The following is an 18,467-nucleotide window of genomic DNA, read 5'->3' on the forward strand; positions in this document are numbered from 1 at the left end:
TCTTGTGAACACACTGAAGATGGACACGGAAGAGAAGAAACTGTTGAATAAAGTCATCTTGTTTTTTTTTCTTTGCACACTAAAAGTATTCTCGCAGCTTCATAACATTACGCTTGAACCACTGATGTCACATGAACTATTTGAATTGATCTCTTTACTGCCTTTCTGGTCCTTGAACTTGTCAGTTGTGTTGCTGTCTATTTAGGGTCAGAAAGCTCTCGGATTTCATCAAAAATATCTTAATTTGCACTCCAAAGATGAACGAAGGTCTTGTGGGTTTGGAACGACATGAGGGTGAGTAACATCAAATTGATCAAACATCAATGTCAAATATTGAATATGGTTTGAACCTGGACTACACTGGTAAAATGATTTTTTTTTGAAGTTGTAAATAAAGATGATTGCAGTAGGCTACCTTTTATAAGAAAATACTATTTCATTCTTTTTACTTCAAAATTTTAAATGGAACAGTTAATCTAAAATGAAAATTTCCAGAAATTTTACTAACTCATAGATCATCCAATAAGTAGATAAATGTGTTTTTTTCCATCAGATTTGTTTAACTGTAGCATTACATCAGTTGCTCACCACTAGATCCTCTGCAGTGAATGGGTGCTGTCAGAATGAGAGTCCAAACAGCTGATAAAAAAAAACATCACAATAATCCACTTTTGCAAAAATAGTCTATAATCCATAATAATGCTTCCTCCAGTAAAAAAAAAGTTCATCTCCTGTTGTCCCTCATATCAAAACCCACCCACATACAGTTTTATGCAAAAGTTTGCAAACACCTTGCAGAATCTGTAAAAATGTGAATAATTGTAACAAAATAAGAAAGATCATTCAAAATGCATGCATGTTATTTTTTATTTTTTATTTAGTACTGTCCTGAGTACTACCTTTTTGTTGTTGTTGATTGTTCATGAGTCCCTTGTTTGTTCTGAACAGTTAAACTGAGCCCTGTTCCTCCATGTCCTGCAGATTCTTTGGTTTTTCAGCATCTTTTGCATATTTGAACCCTTTCCAGCAATGACTGTATGGTTTTGAGATCCATCTTTTCACACTGAGGACAATTGAGGGACTCAAACACAACTATTACACAAGGTTCAAACATTCACTGATGCTCCAGAAGGAAAATATATTATATGCAAAAGATACTGGAAAACTGAAGAATCTGTTTAACTGTTCAGACCAAACAAAGGACTCATGAACAACTATCACTAAACAAAAAAACAGTCGTAGATCATCCAAGTAAACACACACAGTATTAAGAAGCAAGCATTCCCAAACTTTTGCAAGGGGTTATTTTAATAATTTCAGCTCTCAAATTCTTGTGGATTATATGTATACATCTTCAATGTAAAATATCTTACTCAGGACAGTACTAAATAAAAAATAACATGCATTTTGTATGATCCCTCTTTTTTTGTTAACATTATTCACATTTTCACAAATCCTGCAAGGGTTTTGCAAACTTCCGCATAAAACTGTATTTGTTTAACACAATTTTGTACTGTTTTCACTTGTAACTGTCCATATTTTCCTGATTTATGTAAGAGACCCTGAAGAAAACAATATTATGGATTATGGTTTTATATTTTAATTGGGGTTTGAGTTAAAAACATCTTAATCATGGATTTGTTTCTTACAAACACACAGTTTTTCACTTCTTAAGACATTACCTGATGGACTGGAGTGGTGCGGATTACTTATGTATTATTATGATGTTTTTATCAGCTGTTTGGACTCTGATTACAGTGATGTAATGCTACATTTCTCCAAATCTGATGAAGAAACAAACTCATCTACGTCTTTGATGACCTAAGAGTAAGTAAATTTTGCAGCTAATTTAAATTTTTAAACTAAGTTGCGGTAAAAATTGGTAAAAATTGATTCAAAGTAAATCCTACAACATTTTTTTTTCAGTGTAGGCACCATATTTGATATTTGAGAGCCTGCGCTTATGATCTATGTGATGATTTAACAATGATTATTTTATTCAACAAATGTTGATTTAACAATTATACTACTATTATTATGTTCCACAAAAAACCTACCAGTATAAAGGTCCAACATGAGGGTGTGTAAATGATAAAAGTGTCTTTTAGCTGAACTACTTCATTAAATGGGTCATGGGTTTGATTTGGTTTGAGTGTTTTAAATACGTTTGTCAGCAGTGAGTTTAGAAAACACGACCCAGATTTGAATTGTTTGGGATAGTTAGAGACAATTAGCGCAAATGTAAAACATTCATAGTTTTACTAGTTTTTTCCAGCTTGAAACATCAGAAGTTGTTTGAATTGCGGCCTAGCGGTTAGTGCATATGCTTCAGACACATTGAGCTACGTATGGAGGAGCTACAGGTTGACATATCCCATCTTATTCGAAAGCTTCTCTATTTTTCCACAAATTTCCGCCCTTTCACTTTCAATAAAATATCAAAAACCTCTCAAATATAAAAGCAGGGGAAAGTCTTGTCTGCAATGTGTTTTGCTTCAGAACATCAGAGAATAACCGAATAGCAAATATAATTAAATATGACATAAAAATGTGTTATGCAAAAGCACTGTAATGCGGAAAGGTTTGTTAGATTCTGAAGTGATGGCAGACTGCGATAAGGATGTTTTCATTGATCAAACTGCGTAACGCTGTAATCAATGCAGTGTGTATGATATCACCGAGTATCAGAACAGCGAGTCTCTCTAATACACTTAGAGGAAGTATCTAAAGAATTTTCCCCTCAAAGTGTGTGTGTATGTGTGTGTGTGTGTATCTGTCCTCTTATCTGGCTTCATATGAGTGTATGTGTGTATCCTGGCCTCTGGAGAACACTCATCTGTGTGTTTAGTCATTTTAATGATAACCACATTCTCTCTGCTCGCCATGCCATTCATAATGACGCATGTTGTTGTTTTCAATGACCGAAATGAAACTCATATGCTTTCTGAGGCCCCCCTTGCATTTATACAATATTTAACAGCTGTGGATTGAGATAAACCCTCTTTTGAAACTCCTCATGGGCTTGTGTGTGTTGACACGGCTATTAATCATGTTATTACAATGTAATAAATGCACTTATAACAACACGTTGAAGAATTCTGTCTATATAACAATAATTGTGGAATCGCTGTGTCATAAAACCTGCCAATCATGCATCTAGACTCATATTACAGTATTTCATCAAACGTTTACACTTGTCTCTGTGACTGTCTGTGACTAATGTTTGTGTCAGATTGAACATTTTCTATTAAAAGCAGGAGTGTTTGAATTATTAACAGCTACAGAAATGTCTAAATATAAATATGAAATCTTTGTATCTGCAACCTGCAACAAGTCTAGAATACAAAGCAGAAGCTGTATGTGAAAATCTAGGTTTGCGAAGTAAAACGGATTGTAATTATATTTTATGTTATTAGCCTAATCATGCAAATGAAACAGGATCGCATGGAACTCATTAGTAAAACTTCAAATGTGGCAGAAGTTTAAAAACTTCTCAAAATTAACTTTGCATTACAGTGATACATTTTCCAATCATGCATTTTTTTTCCATCTCTGTGAAAGCATCAGTTGATTCCCAGTGGCCAATGGAAATTAAATTAAGAGCGGTGAAATTTGTCCCGATGTGTGTGCAATCAGACTTAATAATAAAGGCTTTTGTAGTGTAATGCTCTGACCCAAAGACCTCATTACAGGGAAGTTAGGTTTTATTTTTATTGTGTGTGTATGTGTGTGTACAGAAACACACACAGATACATAGAAGTGAACAGACAGACATGCAAATTCTTTGTGGTTAAAATCTGTCGCATATAGCTCATATCTCATTTTGTCAACTAAACCCAACCAACATGAGCCGAGCTAAATTTGTGCTCTATTTGCATCCGAATGCCTTAAAGTACATTTCTGATTTTTTTTTACACAAAAACTTACACTGAGCTTCATTACATCTCTGTAATTAAAAAACAAAAATGAGAAGATATTTAAAAGAACAGTTTGCCATGAAAAGCAAACTGAACATGTCATTGCAAAATTGTAATTATTGGTTTGGACAACATTTTGGAACTTATTTGCTATAAATGGTGAACAGGCTTCACAGTTTGTCTGCAGATGTTTTTGTGAATTTGTTCCGCTGTATGTAAGTATAGCTGCAAAGAATACTTAATGTGAAAATGTGTAATATGTCAGTATAGGGACTAGTTGCTTATTAGCATGCATATTACTAACATATTGGCTGTTTATTAGTACTTATAAAACACATATTTTATCCTGTGAATGTTAGTGCATATATCCTACCCCATACCTAAACTACCTTACTAGCTTAATAAGCAGAAAATTACACTCTTAATAATGGCTCTTTGTTGGCATTGGTTTCATGAAGAACCTTGAACATCCATGGAACCTTTCAAATGCAGAAAAGGATCTTTACAATCGAAAAAGGTTCTTCAGATTTTTTTAAATGTTCTTCAAAATGGTTCTTTTAAGAACTGTGCACTGAAAGTTTCTTTAGGGAAGCAAAAATGGCATCACTGCAAAAATACCCATTTGGAGCTGTTATTTTTAGGAGTTTATTGAAGCAAAAGTCATAGCTAATGGTTTGTTACATTAAATGCAAGAGTACTTTTGACACATACTGTAAGCAGGACTTAAGTACGTCTTTAAGTAAATGTAATTTCATAATTACTTCTATCGTATTTGAAATATTGTTAATGTGTGCTGCCAAATGTAATGATAAGCAATTTAACGTCAATTCGGTAACACTTTAGGGACCAATTCTCGCTATTAACTAGTTGCTTATTAGCATGCATATTACTAGAATACTGGCAGTTTATTAGTACTTATATTCTGCATGACCATATTCTACATCCCTGATCATACCCAATACCTAAACTTAACAACTACCTTACTATTAATAAGCAGCAAATTAGGAGTTTATTGAGGCAAAAGTCATAGTTAATTGTTTGTTAATGGCAAGAATTAGACCTTAAAATAAAGTGTGACCAAATATGGTTTAAGTTTACATTAAATGCAAGAGTGAAATGCAATTACTTCTAATGTATTTGAAATATGGTTAAACAAAAATTTAAGGTCAATTTTATTGAAATGTGTATGCCATGTATTTACATAAATTTTTATTTGTAATTACATATTTGTAATGATTAAGTTGCAGTTTAGTACATATAAAATGCAGGCTATTTATTTTAAATGTAATAGTGAATAACACACTTCAGCTAAAATTATACTTTAGAAATTATACTTTAAATGTGCTTTAGTAGCACTCAAAAAATATCTTGTTCAGTGAACTTAAATTAAAGTAAACTTTTTCACACAATTAGTTCAGGTTCATACAACAAGACTAAAGCAAGTTCAATTAAACAAATAATGTTAATGGTAATTATTTGTTTAATTGAACTTGATTTAGTCTTGTTGAATGAATATGAACTAATTGAGTGGAAAGTATTTACTTAATTTAAGTTCACCTGACAAGCTATTTTTTGTAAATTTTGAAAAAACACATGTTGCATGTTAGTGATAATTTCTAAGTACTTAGCAATAACACATGTGGCACGTTAAGGATGGTTTAATTCATAGTTGTAATATGTACCATAAGAGTTCATCAAAGAAGACTGATCTCAGAACTGGCATTAGCAGTTATTGCTCACTGCATGGATCATGAAGTCAGTGAGGCTGCCAGCACCCTAAGCATGAGTGCTACTCTTCTGCACACTCTGTAAAAAATAAAAAACACAATTTGTTGAGTCAGTTTAAAATAATTTGTTACCCTGCTGCCTTAAAATTTTAGGTTCAGTCAACTAAAATAAGTTTATTCAACTTGAAATGTTAAGTTGTACTAAGTAACAACTTAGATATTTGTGTTTGCTAAACTTAACAGATGGGTAAGTAACCCAGCTGCCTTAAAATTTTAAGTTGATTCAACTCAAATATCTAAGTTGTCACTTAGTATAATTTTACATTTCAAGTTGAATAAACTTTTTTTTTGACTTGACTGAACTTAAAATTTTAAGGCAGCCAGGTTACAAATTATTTTAAGTTGACTTAACAAATTGTTTTTTTACAGTGCAGTGGTAACCTCAAAACTTTTTCTAATCTCCAAACCTCCTCTAAATCTGAAAAATAACTCACCATTACATGTATAAGAACTCTAACATGTAATTTTCTTTCATTAAAAACACTTAAAATGACCATTTTTGTTAACATGTTTCCCTCTTAAGGTGACCCCATGCAAAGCATACTGGGAACTACACACCCACTTTTTAGTTAATTCAGCAAAAATGATTAATGTAGTTCCAACACAAAATGATTAAGCTCAGTTAATTTTTACACATTTAAGTGGACTGAACATAATGGAAATAAGTTAGGTAACTTTTAGGTAATCTTTTCCAAAATTTAGTTCTTTCTGCTTATTTTAAGTAATTTGAACAAGCATTAAAATAAGTGTGCTGCTTTAAAGCACAACAACGGATTAGGCAAAACAGACATCCACAGGGCATCCAATGCATAATTTATTCACCATTATGTTGTTCAAAACCTGTATATGATTTAGTTTTTTCAGTGGAACAAATCTTATTTTTTTAAAGAACGACTACTTAGCTTTTTCCATACAATGACAGTTTATAGTGGCAATGGCCCACACCATTAAAATGTAATTAAAATAGACAACATAATGATATGTTGTATTCCACATGTTATGAAGTGAAATGGTGCTGAAATTTAAGTCATTTTTCATTGAATTTCCTCTCCACTGCAGCATCCTTTTTTTCTACAGAAGCAAGAACAAATGCCATGTTGCTATCTAGAAGTCAAATATGTCCCCATACATAAAGTGTTTGTCTTTTTTTCTTCATCTAAAAACAACCATGAATAATAATTGAATGCTTCAGCTGATAATAAAGTTTCTCAAACAGTGACTTTTATGAAAGATTGTCTTATGGTTCCTTTATTACTTTCTGTTTTATTTTTGTCTTTTTTGAAGGGTAACTGACTGGAGATTTCTCCTTTTATGTTCCACAAAATAAATAACAGTCACAGGTTTGGAAGAACATAGGGATAGGGGTGAAAACATATGACACATTTTTTTTATTAGAATATTAATTTTTCTTTAATATTTTTCTAAATAGTTAATTACCACACCTTCCAAAAGCAAAAACAACATTCGCTCTGTTGTTATTTCATTCCTTGTTGTTGTTATTAGCACTTTCTAATAATCGGACTGTTGCTTTTTAGCGTCTGATGTTCATTTTCCTGCTATTGTCTGGCATAGATGGCCCCGGCCTCCTTAGAGCGCGTCCCTCCCACCTCCCCGAACCCCCCAGCCCTCCCTTCAGCACCAAACACACACACACACGGTCTCTTTCCTCTCCTTTTCTTCCTCCGCTTTGCAGCTTCAGACATTTGGGGAATCCTGAAACAAGTTGTTCCCACAAAGAGGCACTGCCAACTTAGTGTAAGTAGACTCTGAATGAACAGAAGAAACAGAAAGAGGCTGTGTTTCACTAGGAGCCTTGATATTCCTGCCCTCCCGTGTTCACTCCTTCATGTCTTTTGTTGTGGACACTGACTGCGCTGGTTGGACACCGTGAGACTTTTGATTATGGACATAGAGACGCTGTAGAGCCCGACACGCTGCATGTACGCTCGACTTGCTGGTAAGTGTCTGTTTTAAGATCCCTCTCTCTTTCATTTGACAGGAAGCATCATCAAGAGCTCGCTTCAGCTCTCGAGAACTTTTCCCTCAAGTTTTGTGACATCTCAGTCCCGTCCGAGCCTTTCCTGTCAGGGTTTCTCAGGCTGTCTCTCTTCCCCCGCTGCCTGGGATCTTTCGGAGTGCCTCGACTCAGATTACTGGCTTCCTCCTGTTGTTTGCGGGTGCAGGTTTTCTCCTCCGCGCTCTGGCTCAGCGCTCCCACGCTCCAGCGCAGAGGGGAAGGAAAGCGCTGATAAGAGTTTAGGAGTCTCAGGGAGAGCAGCTTTTGTTAGCTGCCTCGGTGTGTGCGTCTTAAAAGGAGGGGAACTTTTAGCAGCATGCGAGCTGTTTTCTTCACTTGTTTTGTTGTTTTTGGAGGTAACTTCTCTTTTTATGGGTGGAGGGGTGCGAAAATTGGAAACAGACCCACCCTGAGTTGAAGTGAGTCAGACGGCATATGTGCATCTGTGTCAGTCTGGGACAAATAGCAGTCCCATGATTTAGAAAAGAGAAAATGAGAGATGTCTCAAAACAAGGGAACCCTCAGGAGGTTTTAAATGGCTTGGACGGGATTTGTAATATTTTGGGTTTGGGAAGCGGAAAGGGGGATGAAGACATTGGATATCTGCTGCCATGTATTCTCTTAAAATAAAGATTCTTTCTTATGCAAGGGATCATGAGTTGACCATAAGGGTTATTATAGGTTCCTCAGATGGGTGTATTGCTATTTGGGCACTTTAATGCACCAGTAGATGTTTTCTATAGAAGTAGATCTAAAAAGCTGTCATCAGGCTGTAAAACCATGAAATGAGTAATAATTTACTGTATTTTTGCCTCGTCATGGACTTAATAACAAGAAGTGTCTTCATTGAAACTGAAAGATGCATTCATTGAGAGTTTTCTCAGCATTTGATCGTTTTGTGGACATGGCAAAGCTAATGGTGGAGATTTGGGAGGAAATGCCCTCTTCTCACATCCATGAGGAAGTGGCCTTGCGGCCAGCCTTGTGATGCATTAGTCCCTCAGACCGATGTAGACGACTGTTTCCCCAAAATCTCACGGCTGCTCGCTTTTGTCTATGTGATATGCCCATTTTAACATCGAAATTGGGAAGTAAACATGTAATATGTTGAAGTCTTTAGTTTTGAACTTTGAAGGGAGAAGCTCTGGTCATGCGTGCTGCCAGTTTCTGCTGAAGTAGTCAATGAAAATAGCATGTCATAATCCCTGAAGACCAAACCTTGGAAAATTGACACGATTGCAAGACACCCGGGTAGCTTCTGAAACCAAAGTCTGATTTGCTCTTTGCACAAATTGTGTTTTTAGAGCGATCAAGCTTGTCTCAAGTGGCCTGAGATTCCCAGGTTTCTAGTGGTGTTCATTTACACATGGATTTAAAAGCTTCTTCCTCTCATTATCCGCTCTCTGCTATACCCTTGTCTCTCAGGAGCGCCTGTGCTATTAGTGATAAGACCGAATAGCGGTAGCTTTTCCTGTACTGAGCAGGAAGAGTTACTCTCTGGTCAGCCGCTGGCTTGTCCTGTATGCATCCTCTCATCCACTGGGAATATCACTGTAGTGTTGAGGGCAGCCCTCGGATCATCCAGCTGTTGGCAGCCGTACTGATCTGGCCGTCCATCTGGACCACCACATGCTGCAAACTGATACCGCTCTTGTTATTTAGGTAGCAAAGATACAATCGGCTTAGATGTTCACGGACCGTTACTTTTAAATATTATAACGTGTCTGCAAACAATTTCTTTTTTCCTGACAGACACTGTATGAAATATGTGTCTTGAGCAATCAGTTTGTAAACAGCACAAAAGAATCTGACACGCTTTAGCTGATCAGAAAGCTTGGAGGCCAGTGGCATATGTTTGGGGTGGGACTACCTTATTGTGCAAACAATGATAAACAAATATGTCGCTAAGGGAGTGAGTGTTAATGTGTTGCAGAATAGTGGCTAGGGTGTTTAGTGCTGCTAAGGAATCACTGAGCAGTTGCTAGGCTGTTCTTGATGGTTACTAGGTGTTCTACATGGATGTTAGTGTGTTGATAACTGGTTGCTTGACTGTTCTAGACACTTGCTATGTGTTTTAGTTGGTTGTTAGGGTGTTGTTAAGTGGTTGATAGGTGTTCTGGGTGGGTGTTGGGGGTTGCTAGTTGTTTTGGGCGGATGTTAGGATGTTGCTGGGATTTCTGGGTAGATGTTGGGGTGTTGTCAAGTGGTTACTATGTGTTCTGAGTGGACGTTAGGGTGTTGGTAAGTGGTTTTTAGGTGTTCTGGTGGATGTTAGGGTGCTGTTAGGTGGTTACTATGTGTTCTGGGTAGGTGCTGGGGGTTGCTAGTTGTTTTGGGCATATTTTGGGATGTTAGGGCATTGTTAAGAGGTTGCTAGGTGTTCCTAAGTAGATGGTAGGATGTTTCTAGGTCTTCTGGGGGAAGTTGGGGGTTCTAACTGTTTTGCGCGGATATTAGGGTGTTATTAAGTGGTTACTATGTGTTCTAGGTGGGTGTTAAGGGGATCTAGTTGTTTTGGGAGGATGTTAGGATGTTGCTAGATGTTCTGGGTGGATGCAAGGTGTTCTGGCTGGATGTTAGGATGTTGCTAAATGTTCTGGCTGTATGTAAGGATGTTGAAAGGTGTTCTGGGTGGATGTTAGTGTGTTGCTAGGTCTTCTAGGTGGATGTTAGGGTTTTGTCTAATGTTCTGGGTAGATGTTAGGGTGTTGTTAAGTGGTTGCTAGCTGCTCAGGATGTTAGGATGTAGCTAGGTCTTCTAGGTGGATGTTAGGGTGTTGTTTGGTGTTCTGGATGGATGTTGGGATGCTGCTTAGGTGATCTGGATGGATGTTAGGGTGTTGTTAAGTGTTCATCTAGTTAGGATTTTCCTAAGTGTTCTGGCTGGAATTTAGGGGGTTCTGGTTGTTTTGGGCGGATGTTAGGATGTTGCTAGATATTCTGGCTGGATGTTAGAGTGTTGTTACGTGGTTGTTAGGTGTTCTGTCTGGATGTTAGGATGTAGCTATGTGCTCTGGGTGGTTGTTATGGTGTTGTTAAGTCGTGGCTAGGTGTTCTTGGTGGAAGTTAGAGTGTTGTTAAGTGGCTGCTAGGGTGTTCTGGGTAGTTGCTTTCTGGCCCATGTCAAAAATCTTATTCCCAAGCCTCTGTGACACTCCTTCACCCATTTTGCCAAAAATCAGGCACAAATTCTAAGTCTGATTATTTAAAAGAAACCCCATAATCAGTAGTTTTAGTAATGCTTGCTTTAGCAGCACCACTAATTAATACGGTCAGCCCTGGAAATGGGTGACAGGAAACCTGATCTCCAGCCAGCACTCATCAACATGTTCCCCCAAAGCCCAGAGGTCAAGAGGGGTGAGGAGGTCACCTGACTGCACATCCTTTCAGACAAAGATCGATCCTTAAAGCACTCCATTCCCAGACACGCAGACACATGTCCACACCATTAACGTCAACAGCCCAAAAGAGCCCATCTGCACAATTTTTATAAGTACTAAAAAAATGGTGTGAGTGATGCTATTTTCCTGTAATTTCATCTGAAATTTAAATTCATAAAACCATGTGATAAATGGAATGGAAAGGCATCAGTAGGTGGCACAGAAACTTTCTAACCTCTCAGAGCACTTGGAATCCATCAGCTGCAATCACTCACACAAGCTGCCCGGACATATTGCCGGAGACATGGAAAAATATTTTCTGAGCATGGCATGATAGTGTAGCTCCATACTGAGCAGGATATGAGAAAACTATTTTTGTCCTCAACAATTTTGGGATTATCCACATGAGTGGTTTGTTTATAGAGTCGTAGCGAAGGTTCCTCTCAGATGTGGTCATGTGTTTGATGCCCTCCTCTGGTGACTTCAGTGAACTGAATAAATAGGAAACGTCTGTAAATAAGTGCATGGAAAAGCCTCTTGCCTCTGTTATGCTTTCAAACCACAAAATGAGACACTCAGTTTACATGAAATACTTGTCAAGCGTGTGGTGGTTTGCCTTCGATCAGTTTCCTGTTAAACATTAGGTATTTGTTTCCACCTTTCAGACGGATGTTGAATTACACAGGAAGTAAATGCTGAATAATTCTGTGCACTGTGATTGTCGTTTCATCCAGTGACCTTGTGACCTTTTGTGATACAGTTGGGTGCACATGGTGTATATACCATCATATGCATTATATGGTGTGTATTTCTCATCTAGTGACCAAAGTCTGCATACTCTATGTTAAGAGATATTTCATTTTTTCCTAGGGTAATTTTAAAGGAACATCTGAAACAAAGTTTAATGGAACCTCCATTAAGCAATTTCCTCTGAGATGTATTACTTAAATTTGTCATAAGCGCAAATTAGCTTGCCTGGTAACCATCCCAGTGTCAACACAGTCTCACACTTTTTCTTTCAATTATAGGACGTTATTATGTTTTGCGCTTCCTTATCAGTCACTAAACAAATGTGGATACAGTAGGGGAAAACCTGCTGATGGCAGGCCAAACCTTTCCTGGAAAAACACACATAGGAATGGCCAGTTATTAATAAATTATTTCCAGGGAAATCCTTACTGTAGCACTCTGATTCATGATGAACATGCTGTGAAATGATAATGAATCATGCTTTATTGCACAAATAGACTTCAAAGCTACTGTAAGCTGTCAGACCAGGTGTGGTGCAGTTGTTTATGTGTAACCACAGGTCTGTTTTGGATGGAAGTCTGTTTCCACCACAGAATTTTAAAATAAATAAGTAAATACAAACCTTTGTAATTCTTATACGACTTAAGCATAGTCACAAATTGCATGTCTAAGTTGTATTAAATGAAAGGAACTTGCACTGACATATCTTAAGACACTTTTTCCTCACAATTCTGAATTTATATCTCACAAATCATACTTTTTTCTGTCAATTCTGAGAAAAAAGTCAAAATTGTAAGATGTTAACACAATTGTGTACAAACCCACAGTACTGAGAAGCAAAGAAAGTTGTGAGAAAAAAGCTTGCAATGAATAAATAAATAATACAATTGTGAAATAAAAAGTTGCTATATATATATATATATATATATATATATTATAATGGCAGAAAACATTATTTGTGAGATATACAGTTGTGAGATGTAAACTCAGAATTGTGTGAAAAACAAGAATTCTTTTTATCTCCCAATTCTGACTTTTTTTTTCTTCAGAGTTGTGAGTCGATCTCTCACAATTCTGATTTTATAACAGAAATTAATTTATACTGTAAGTCCAAGTTTACATCTTGCATCTTACTTAAATTTTTTTTTTTCGTAGAATTGTGAAAACAAAGTTCAAATTATAAGATATAAAGTCGCAATTACTTTTTCAAACTTTTTTTTTCAATTTCGTGGTGAAAATGGAAACCCGATCTCATGGCAGTTTATCCATATTTTACAAGGTGGCTAATTTGTACAAATTTGTACGTTTTGTGAAAAAACTTACTGATTTTACGAGGTTGCCATATTGGCGGCACTGAATGTAAACAATGCCACAGAACCTAACGAAACTCACATATTTTGCTGATTAAATGGTCAAATAATGTCATGTTTTTGGCTGTACTAATTGGTCAGACTGGGAGAAACATTTGGAGTACTATAAACTGCCAAAAGTTATAACAGATCAAGGAGAAGAATGCAGAAAACTGTCTGAGGAACAAAAGGCTTTTTCGGTTGGCCAAACTGAACTAGGATTTCCAGGCCAAGAATTTTGACAATATTTGTGTTTGTTCCTATCATTTCCAGTCAGGTAGGTGAAATATTAGCCTAATATCTTAATTTATACAGCCCTTACATATCTCTACCACCTATTAAAGGAGAAGTCCACTTCCAGAACAAAAATGTACAGATAATTTACTCACCCCATTGTCATCCAAGATGTTCATGTCTTTCCTCTTCAGTTGTAAAGAAATTATGTTTTTTGAGGAAAACATTTCAGGATTTTCTCCATATAATGGACTGATATGGTGCCCCAATTTTGAACTTCCAAAATGCAGTTTAAATGCGGCTTCAAATGATCCCAAATATGATTGTAAACGATCCCAGCCCAGGAAGAAGGGTCTTGTTTAGCGAAACAATCGGTTATTTTCATAACAATTAATATTTAAATATTTTTAAATCTCAAACGCTCGTCTTGTCTTGCTCTGCCTGAACTCTGTGTATTCTGGCTCAAGACAGTTATGTTATGTTGAAAACTTCAAAAATCATTTCAAAATCATCCTACATCACTGCAGAAGTACCGACCCAGTCTTTGCAAAGTGAACATGCAAAAAAAGATCAAACACCCTTAACAAAAAAGGTAAAGCAGCGATATAGGACGATTTTGAAGTTGAGGGGGAACATGAGATGGAAGTTTTTCGACATACACTAACTGTCATGAACCAGAAAAAAAACAGAGTTCAGGCAGAGTAAGACAAGACGAGCATTTAACATTAAAAAGTATATAAATTGTATTTTTTAAATGAAATTTATATAGTTTCGCTAGATAAGACCCTTCTTCTTTGTCTGGGATCATTTACAACCGCATTTGGGATCGTTTGAAGCCGCATTTAAACTGCATGTTGGAAGTTCAAAATCGGGGGCGCCATATCAGTCCATTATATGGAGAAAAATCCTGAAATGTTTTCCTCAAAAAACATCATTTCTTTACGACTGAAGAAAGAAATGCATGGACATTTTGGATGACAAGGGGGTGAGTACATTATCTGTAAATTGTTGTTCTGGAAGTGGACTTCTCCTTTAACTTTAGTTAGTCAAAATATTGCACACTTTCCTGCTTACTAAGTCCTTCTCTATGTGATTTAGCAGCTTCCACATTTTAAAATTAGCAGAAAAACATATTCAGTAGCACATTAACCGTGCAATCCATGCTTTTGTTTACATCTGAGTATCTCCAATATGGCTGCGCATCTGGGTAACAGACCAAACTGTGTAAGTGCAAACCCCTTTATTGTGAATGAGCGTGTACAATCATTTACGAATGATTTAAATTCAATAACATCCAAGTTTAACTATCAAATTATATATTTACGAAGATTGTGAATCCTGAGGAGAGTTCTAGGAAAGGTGTGTTTTACATGCAAATTACTCTGAATTTACTCATATATTTACTTTTTTTTTGCATACACATACTTTCATAATTGTGAGCATTTGCACATTAGGATCACTAACTGAAAGAGGAAACAAAAACAATGTGAATGATTTGAGTTTGGTTTCTTTTTCTTTTGATCCACATTTGGTATTTTTTGTTGACCTGTCCATTCTTTTAGTGTTTTTCTTTTTCTTTTCACCACTTCATCTGTGTGTTAGAGGGCTGTCTGATTTGATGCGATTCCTGGATGTGACTCAGAGCATGACAGGAACTCTCATCACGCATTACTCATGCTCTTGAGGGTCTTCATCGTCGCTGCAGTGTATCATCACCGCGCCGCCGTCTCGCGCTGTACAGAAACTGACGTGTGAAGCCGTTGAGGATTCCATTCTGTCACTATCTTGACCCTGTTTTCCCACACTGGTTGTTCTGCATTCTACGGCATGACTCGATTTAATCCACATCTTCATGCACAAAGAGATCAGAAAAGTATTTTTAAGTTGGACAAACATCAGTAAGGTTTTATAAGCCTGGTGTTAAATGGTTGTGGAGCACTACACACTTCATACATTAACATGAAGTCAGAATTGACATTTTGGTTTCTAAATATGTGATTCTGGTATCATTGTGCACAATTCATCAGTACACATTATTCTTAAGATAAAAATATATACTTGTTTGTATAATGTCACCTGCTAAGGCTGCTGTTGTGGCTAATGCAACATTTCTAACACCTTGCCAGTAGTTAAATGTAAATTTTTAAAGTGATGAAGATTATGGCAACAACAGCAGATCTGAAAAATAAGTATTGCAATAGGATGTCAAGACTAGTTCTTTTTTACTCAAATATATCACTTTACAAAAGTAAAACAAGTTAGATTTAGATTAAAAAAAAAAAATATTACTATTATTCTTTAATTAAAACTAATATTCTCTAATTAAAAATCATCTATACAACATCAGTTATTAGATCATAAAAAAACTAGTGTAACAGCAAGAGCATTTTACATTTATACATTAATTTATCTAAAGCGACGTACAGTTGACTTACAAACGTGACGTTTTAATTTCTAGATGGTTATTAAGTAAAACATAAAATAAAAATACTTTAGCTTATTCTCAATAACTTATTTTAACTTACTTGAACTTATTTCTCAGTACCTCTTGTTGAAGAACTAAAAAACTAAAATGAAATAAACTAAAAGCTAAAATGTGTTTACAAAAGTACAGATATTTAAAAAAATATATATATTAAAATGACAAAAACGCAAAACAAAATTACTAAAATTTTAACCAAATTAAACTGAAACCACAATATATAAAAATAAAATCTAAAATACACTTAAATATTACTGTAAATCAGTGATACTACAATAATATTGTTTTAGTGAACCATATAGCTGAGAACTTTATACAGACATGCAAAAAGAAAAAAACAGCTTTTTTCTAAAAGATTTGTGTATAATCAAGGCTGTCATATAATGAAGGGACCAACAAAGACTCAGTTATATTAATATATGAAATCTGGTTGTATCCAACTTTTGGATTTCTTGCATATTTATTTTGCGAGTAGAATTCTTAAACGTATATTTTACATTGTAAGTTTAAACGAAGCAGTGGCATATGAATGTAATTGTGACCTTTCATTGATCTGTTGTTTGGAATGACCAACGATTTCAAGCTCTGTCTTTCAATACAGAAGCTACTAGGTGTTTTTCCTGTTTGTGACAGATTTCAGAAGTGAAATACGGCAGGGACGAGTTCACAGCATAACCACCGAAAGGAACTGATGAGAGTTAGCGAGAGAGAGGACGAAAAAGAGCAAAGACGAGTAGAGACACAGCCCGGGTTTATTTTTAGCCTTTCTTTCCACCTCTTCCACCCACCTTTTCAGGATTGTTGTTGTTGAAAAAGGTGGGCCCGCTGTCGAATGATGTCAAATGTTGTCAGTGGCGGTACAGCACGTCCACCTCAAAGCTTGCTGGGAATTACCCCGTATCGCCTCGAGCTCTTTCGCCATCCATATCGCTCTATAAACTGAAATCTCACTACAGTTTCCACTCAGGAAAGTCTGTGCCTCATAAAGACATATGCATGCATTTATGGTGGCAACTTTTTCCATCACACTTGCTTTTATTTGACTGGTTTTATTAGGGCAGAATGTGAATTATATCTGTGACTTCTTTCACTGTGTTTTCTTGTTCTAATGATTTATGGACTCGTTTTGCTGTAAATCCATTTTCCGCTTTATTTGAGAAAAAAAAGGTTTCCCTGAATTTAGTCTTTTCGTGGAGTTCCTCATTCTAACCTAGAGGTTCCCATATTTATATCTGTCTTGAAGCTTTCTGGAACTCTGTCAAGAAATGATTTAGAGAATTTAAGAAATTGCATCTCTCTAAGAAAAACACAATACTTTGTACTTCCTGAAAAAAAACATCTGACATTTAAAAAACATTAGCTGAACATTTACTCACCCTCAGGTCCCAAGATGTAAATGAGTTTGTTTCTTCATCCGATTTGGAGAAATGTAGCATCATTTGCTCACCAATGGGATCCATCTGCAGTGAATGGGTGCCGTCAGAATGAGAGTCTAAATCGGCTGATAAAAACATCACAATAATCCACAAGTAATCCACACCACTCCAGTCCATCACTTAACATCTTGAGAAGGAAGTAAAAACAAATCCATAATTAAGACATTTTTATCCTCAAACTGTGTTTCCAGCTAAAATACAAGTCCATAATCCATAATATTACAAGGAATGTCCTGGAATCAATATAAGTTCATTACAAGTTAACAGCAAGTGTTATTAGTATCTTAAGTTTAATGCTGTTCTAATGCAATGCCTTGCTTCATAGAGTTACATTAATTGCATTAATGTATTTATTTTTATTTTTTGGATTTTTCTCATTATACATATATACATATATATATATATATATATACATAGGCTCAAAAGTTTGTGATCAGTACGATTTTTAATGTATTTTAATTGTTATTATTTAATATTATTACGAAATATTATTACGATGTTAAACAAGGTTCTTCTATTTTAATATACATTAAAAATCGAATAAAAAGTTCAAAAGAACAGCTTTTATTTAAAATAGAAATCTTTTCTAAAAATATACACCACTGTTCAAATTTTTATTCTTTCTTTTTTTGAAAGCAATTAATACTTTTATTAACCAAAGATGTGTTAAATTCATAAAAAGTGATAGCATAGATTTACATTGTTAGAAAAGATTAATATTTTGAATAAATGCTGTTCTTTTTAACTTGTTATTCATCAAGGAATCCTAAAAAAAAAATATTTGGCAGCACAACTGTTTCCAACATTGATGATTCTAATAAAAAAAATCATGATTTCTGGATCATGTGACACTTAAGACTGGAGTAACAGCTGATGAAAATTCAGCTTTGCATCACAGGAATAAATTACATTTTAAAGTATATTAAAATAAAAACCATTATTTTATATTGTAATAACATTTTGCAGTATTATTGGTTTTTTTCTACATTTTTTAAAGCAATAAATGTCTTGATGAGCACAAGAGACTTCTTTAAAAAGCATTACAAGTCTTACTGACCCCAAACTTTTCAGCGGTAGTGTATATAGACTAACATTTGCATTTTCCACACAAGGAA

General features: G+C 35.5%; 1 protein-coding gene across 4 annotated transcripts in view; it reads left to right on the forward strand.

Annotated features, from left to right (window-relative positions):
* Window positions 1-242: 242 nt before the first annotated feature.
* hdac7a (histone deacetylase 7a) overlaps window positions 243-18,467 on the forward strand; it is a 129,607-nt gene continuing 111,382 nt past the window's right edge. For 2 of the 4 annotated variants that reach the window (XM_051096163.1, XM_051096164.1), the window contains exon 1: window positions 243-294. In XM_051096163.1, coding sequence (XP_050952120.1) covers window positions 258-294 — 37 coding nt within the window. In that variant the 5' untranslated portion in view covers window positions 243-257. Of the gene's footprint in view, window positions 295-7,335; window positions 7,662-18,467 lie in introns of those variants that run through there. The other 2 variants (XM_051096165.1, XM_051096166.1) reach the window with 1 other exon arrangement.

The sequence above is a fragment of the Labeo rohita genome, chromosome 23 (assembly GCF_022985175.1).
Source record: "Labeo rohita strain BAU-BD-2019 chromosome 23, IGBB_LRoh.1.0, whole genome shotgun sequence".
Classification (NCBI taxonomy): domain Eukaryota; kingdom Metazoa; phylum Chordata; class Actinopteri; order Cypriniformes; family Cyprinidae; genus Labeo; species Labeo rohita.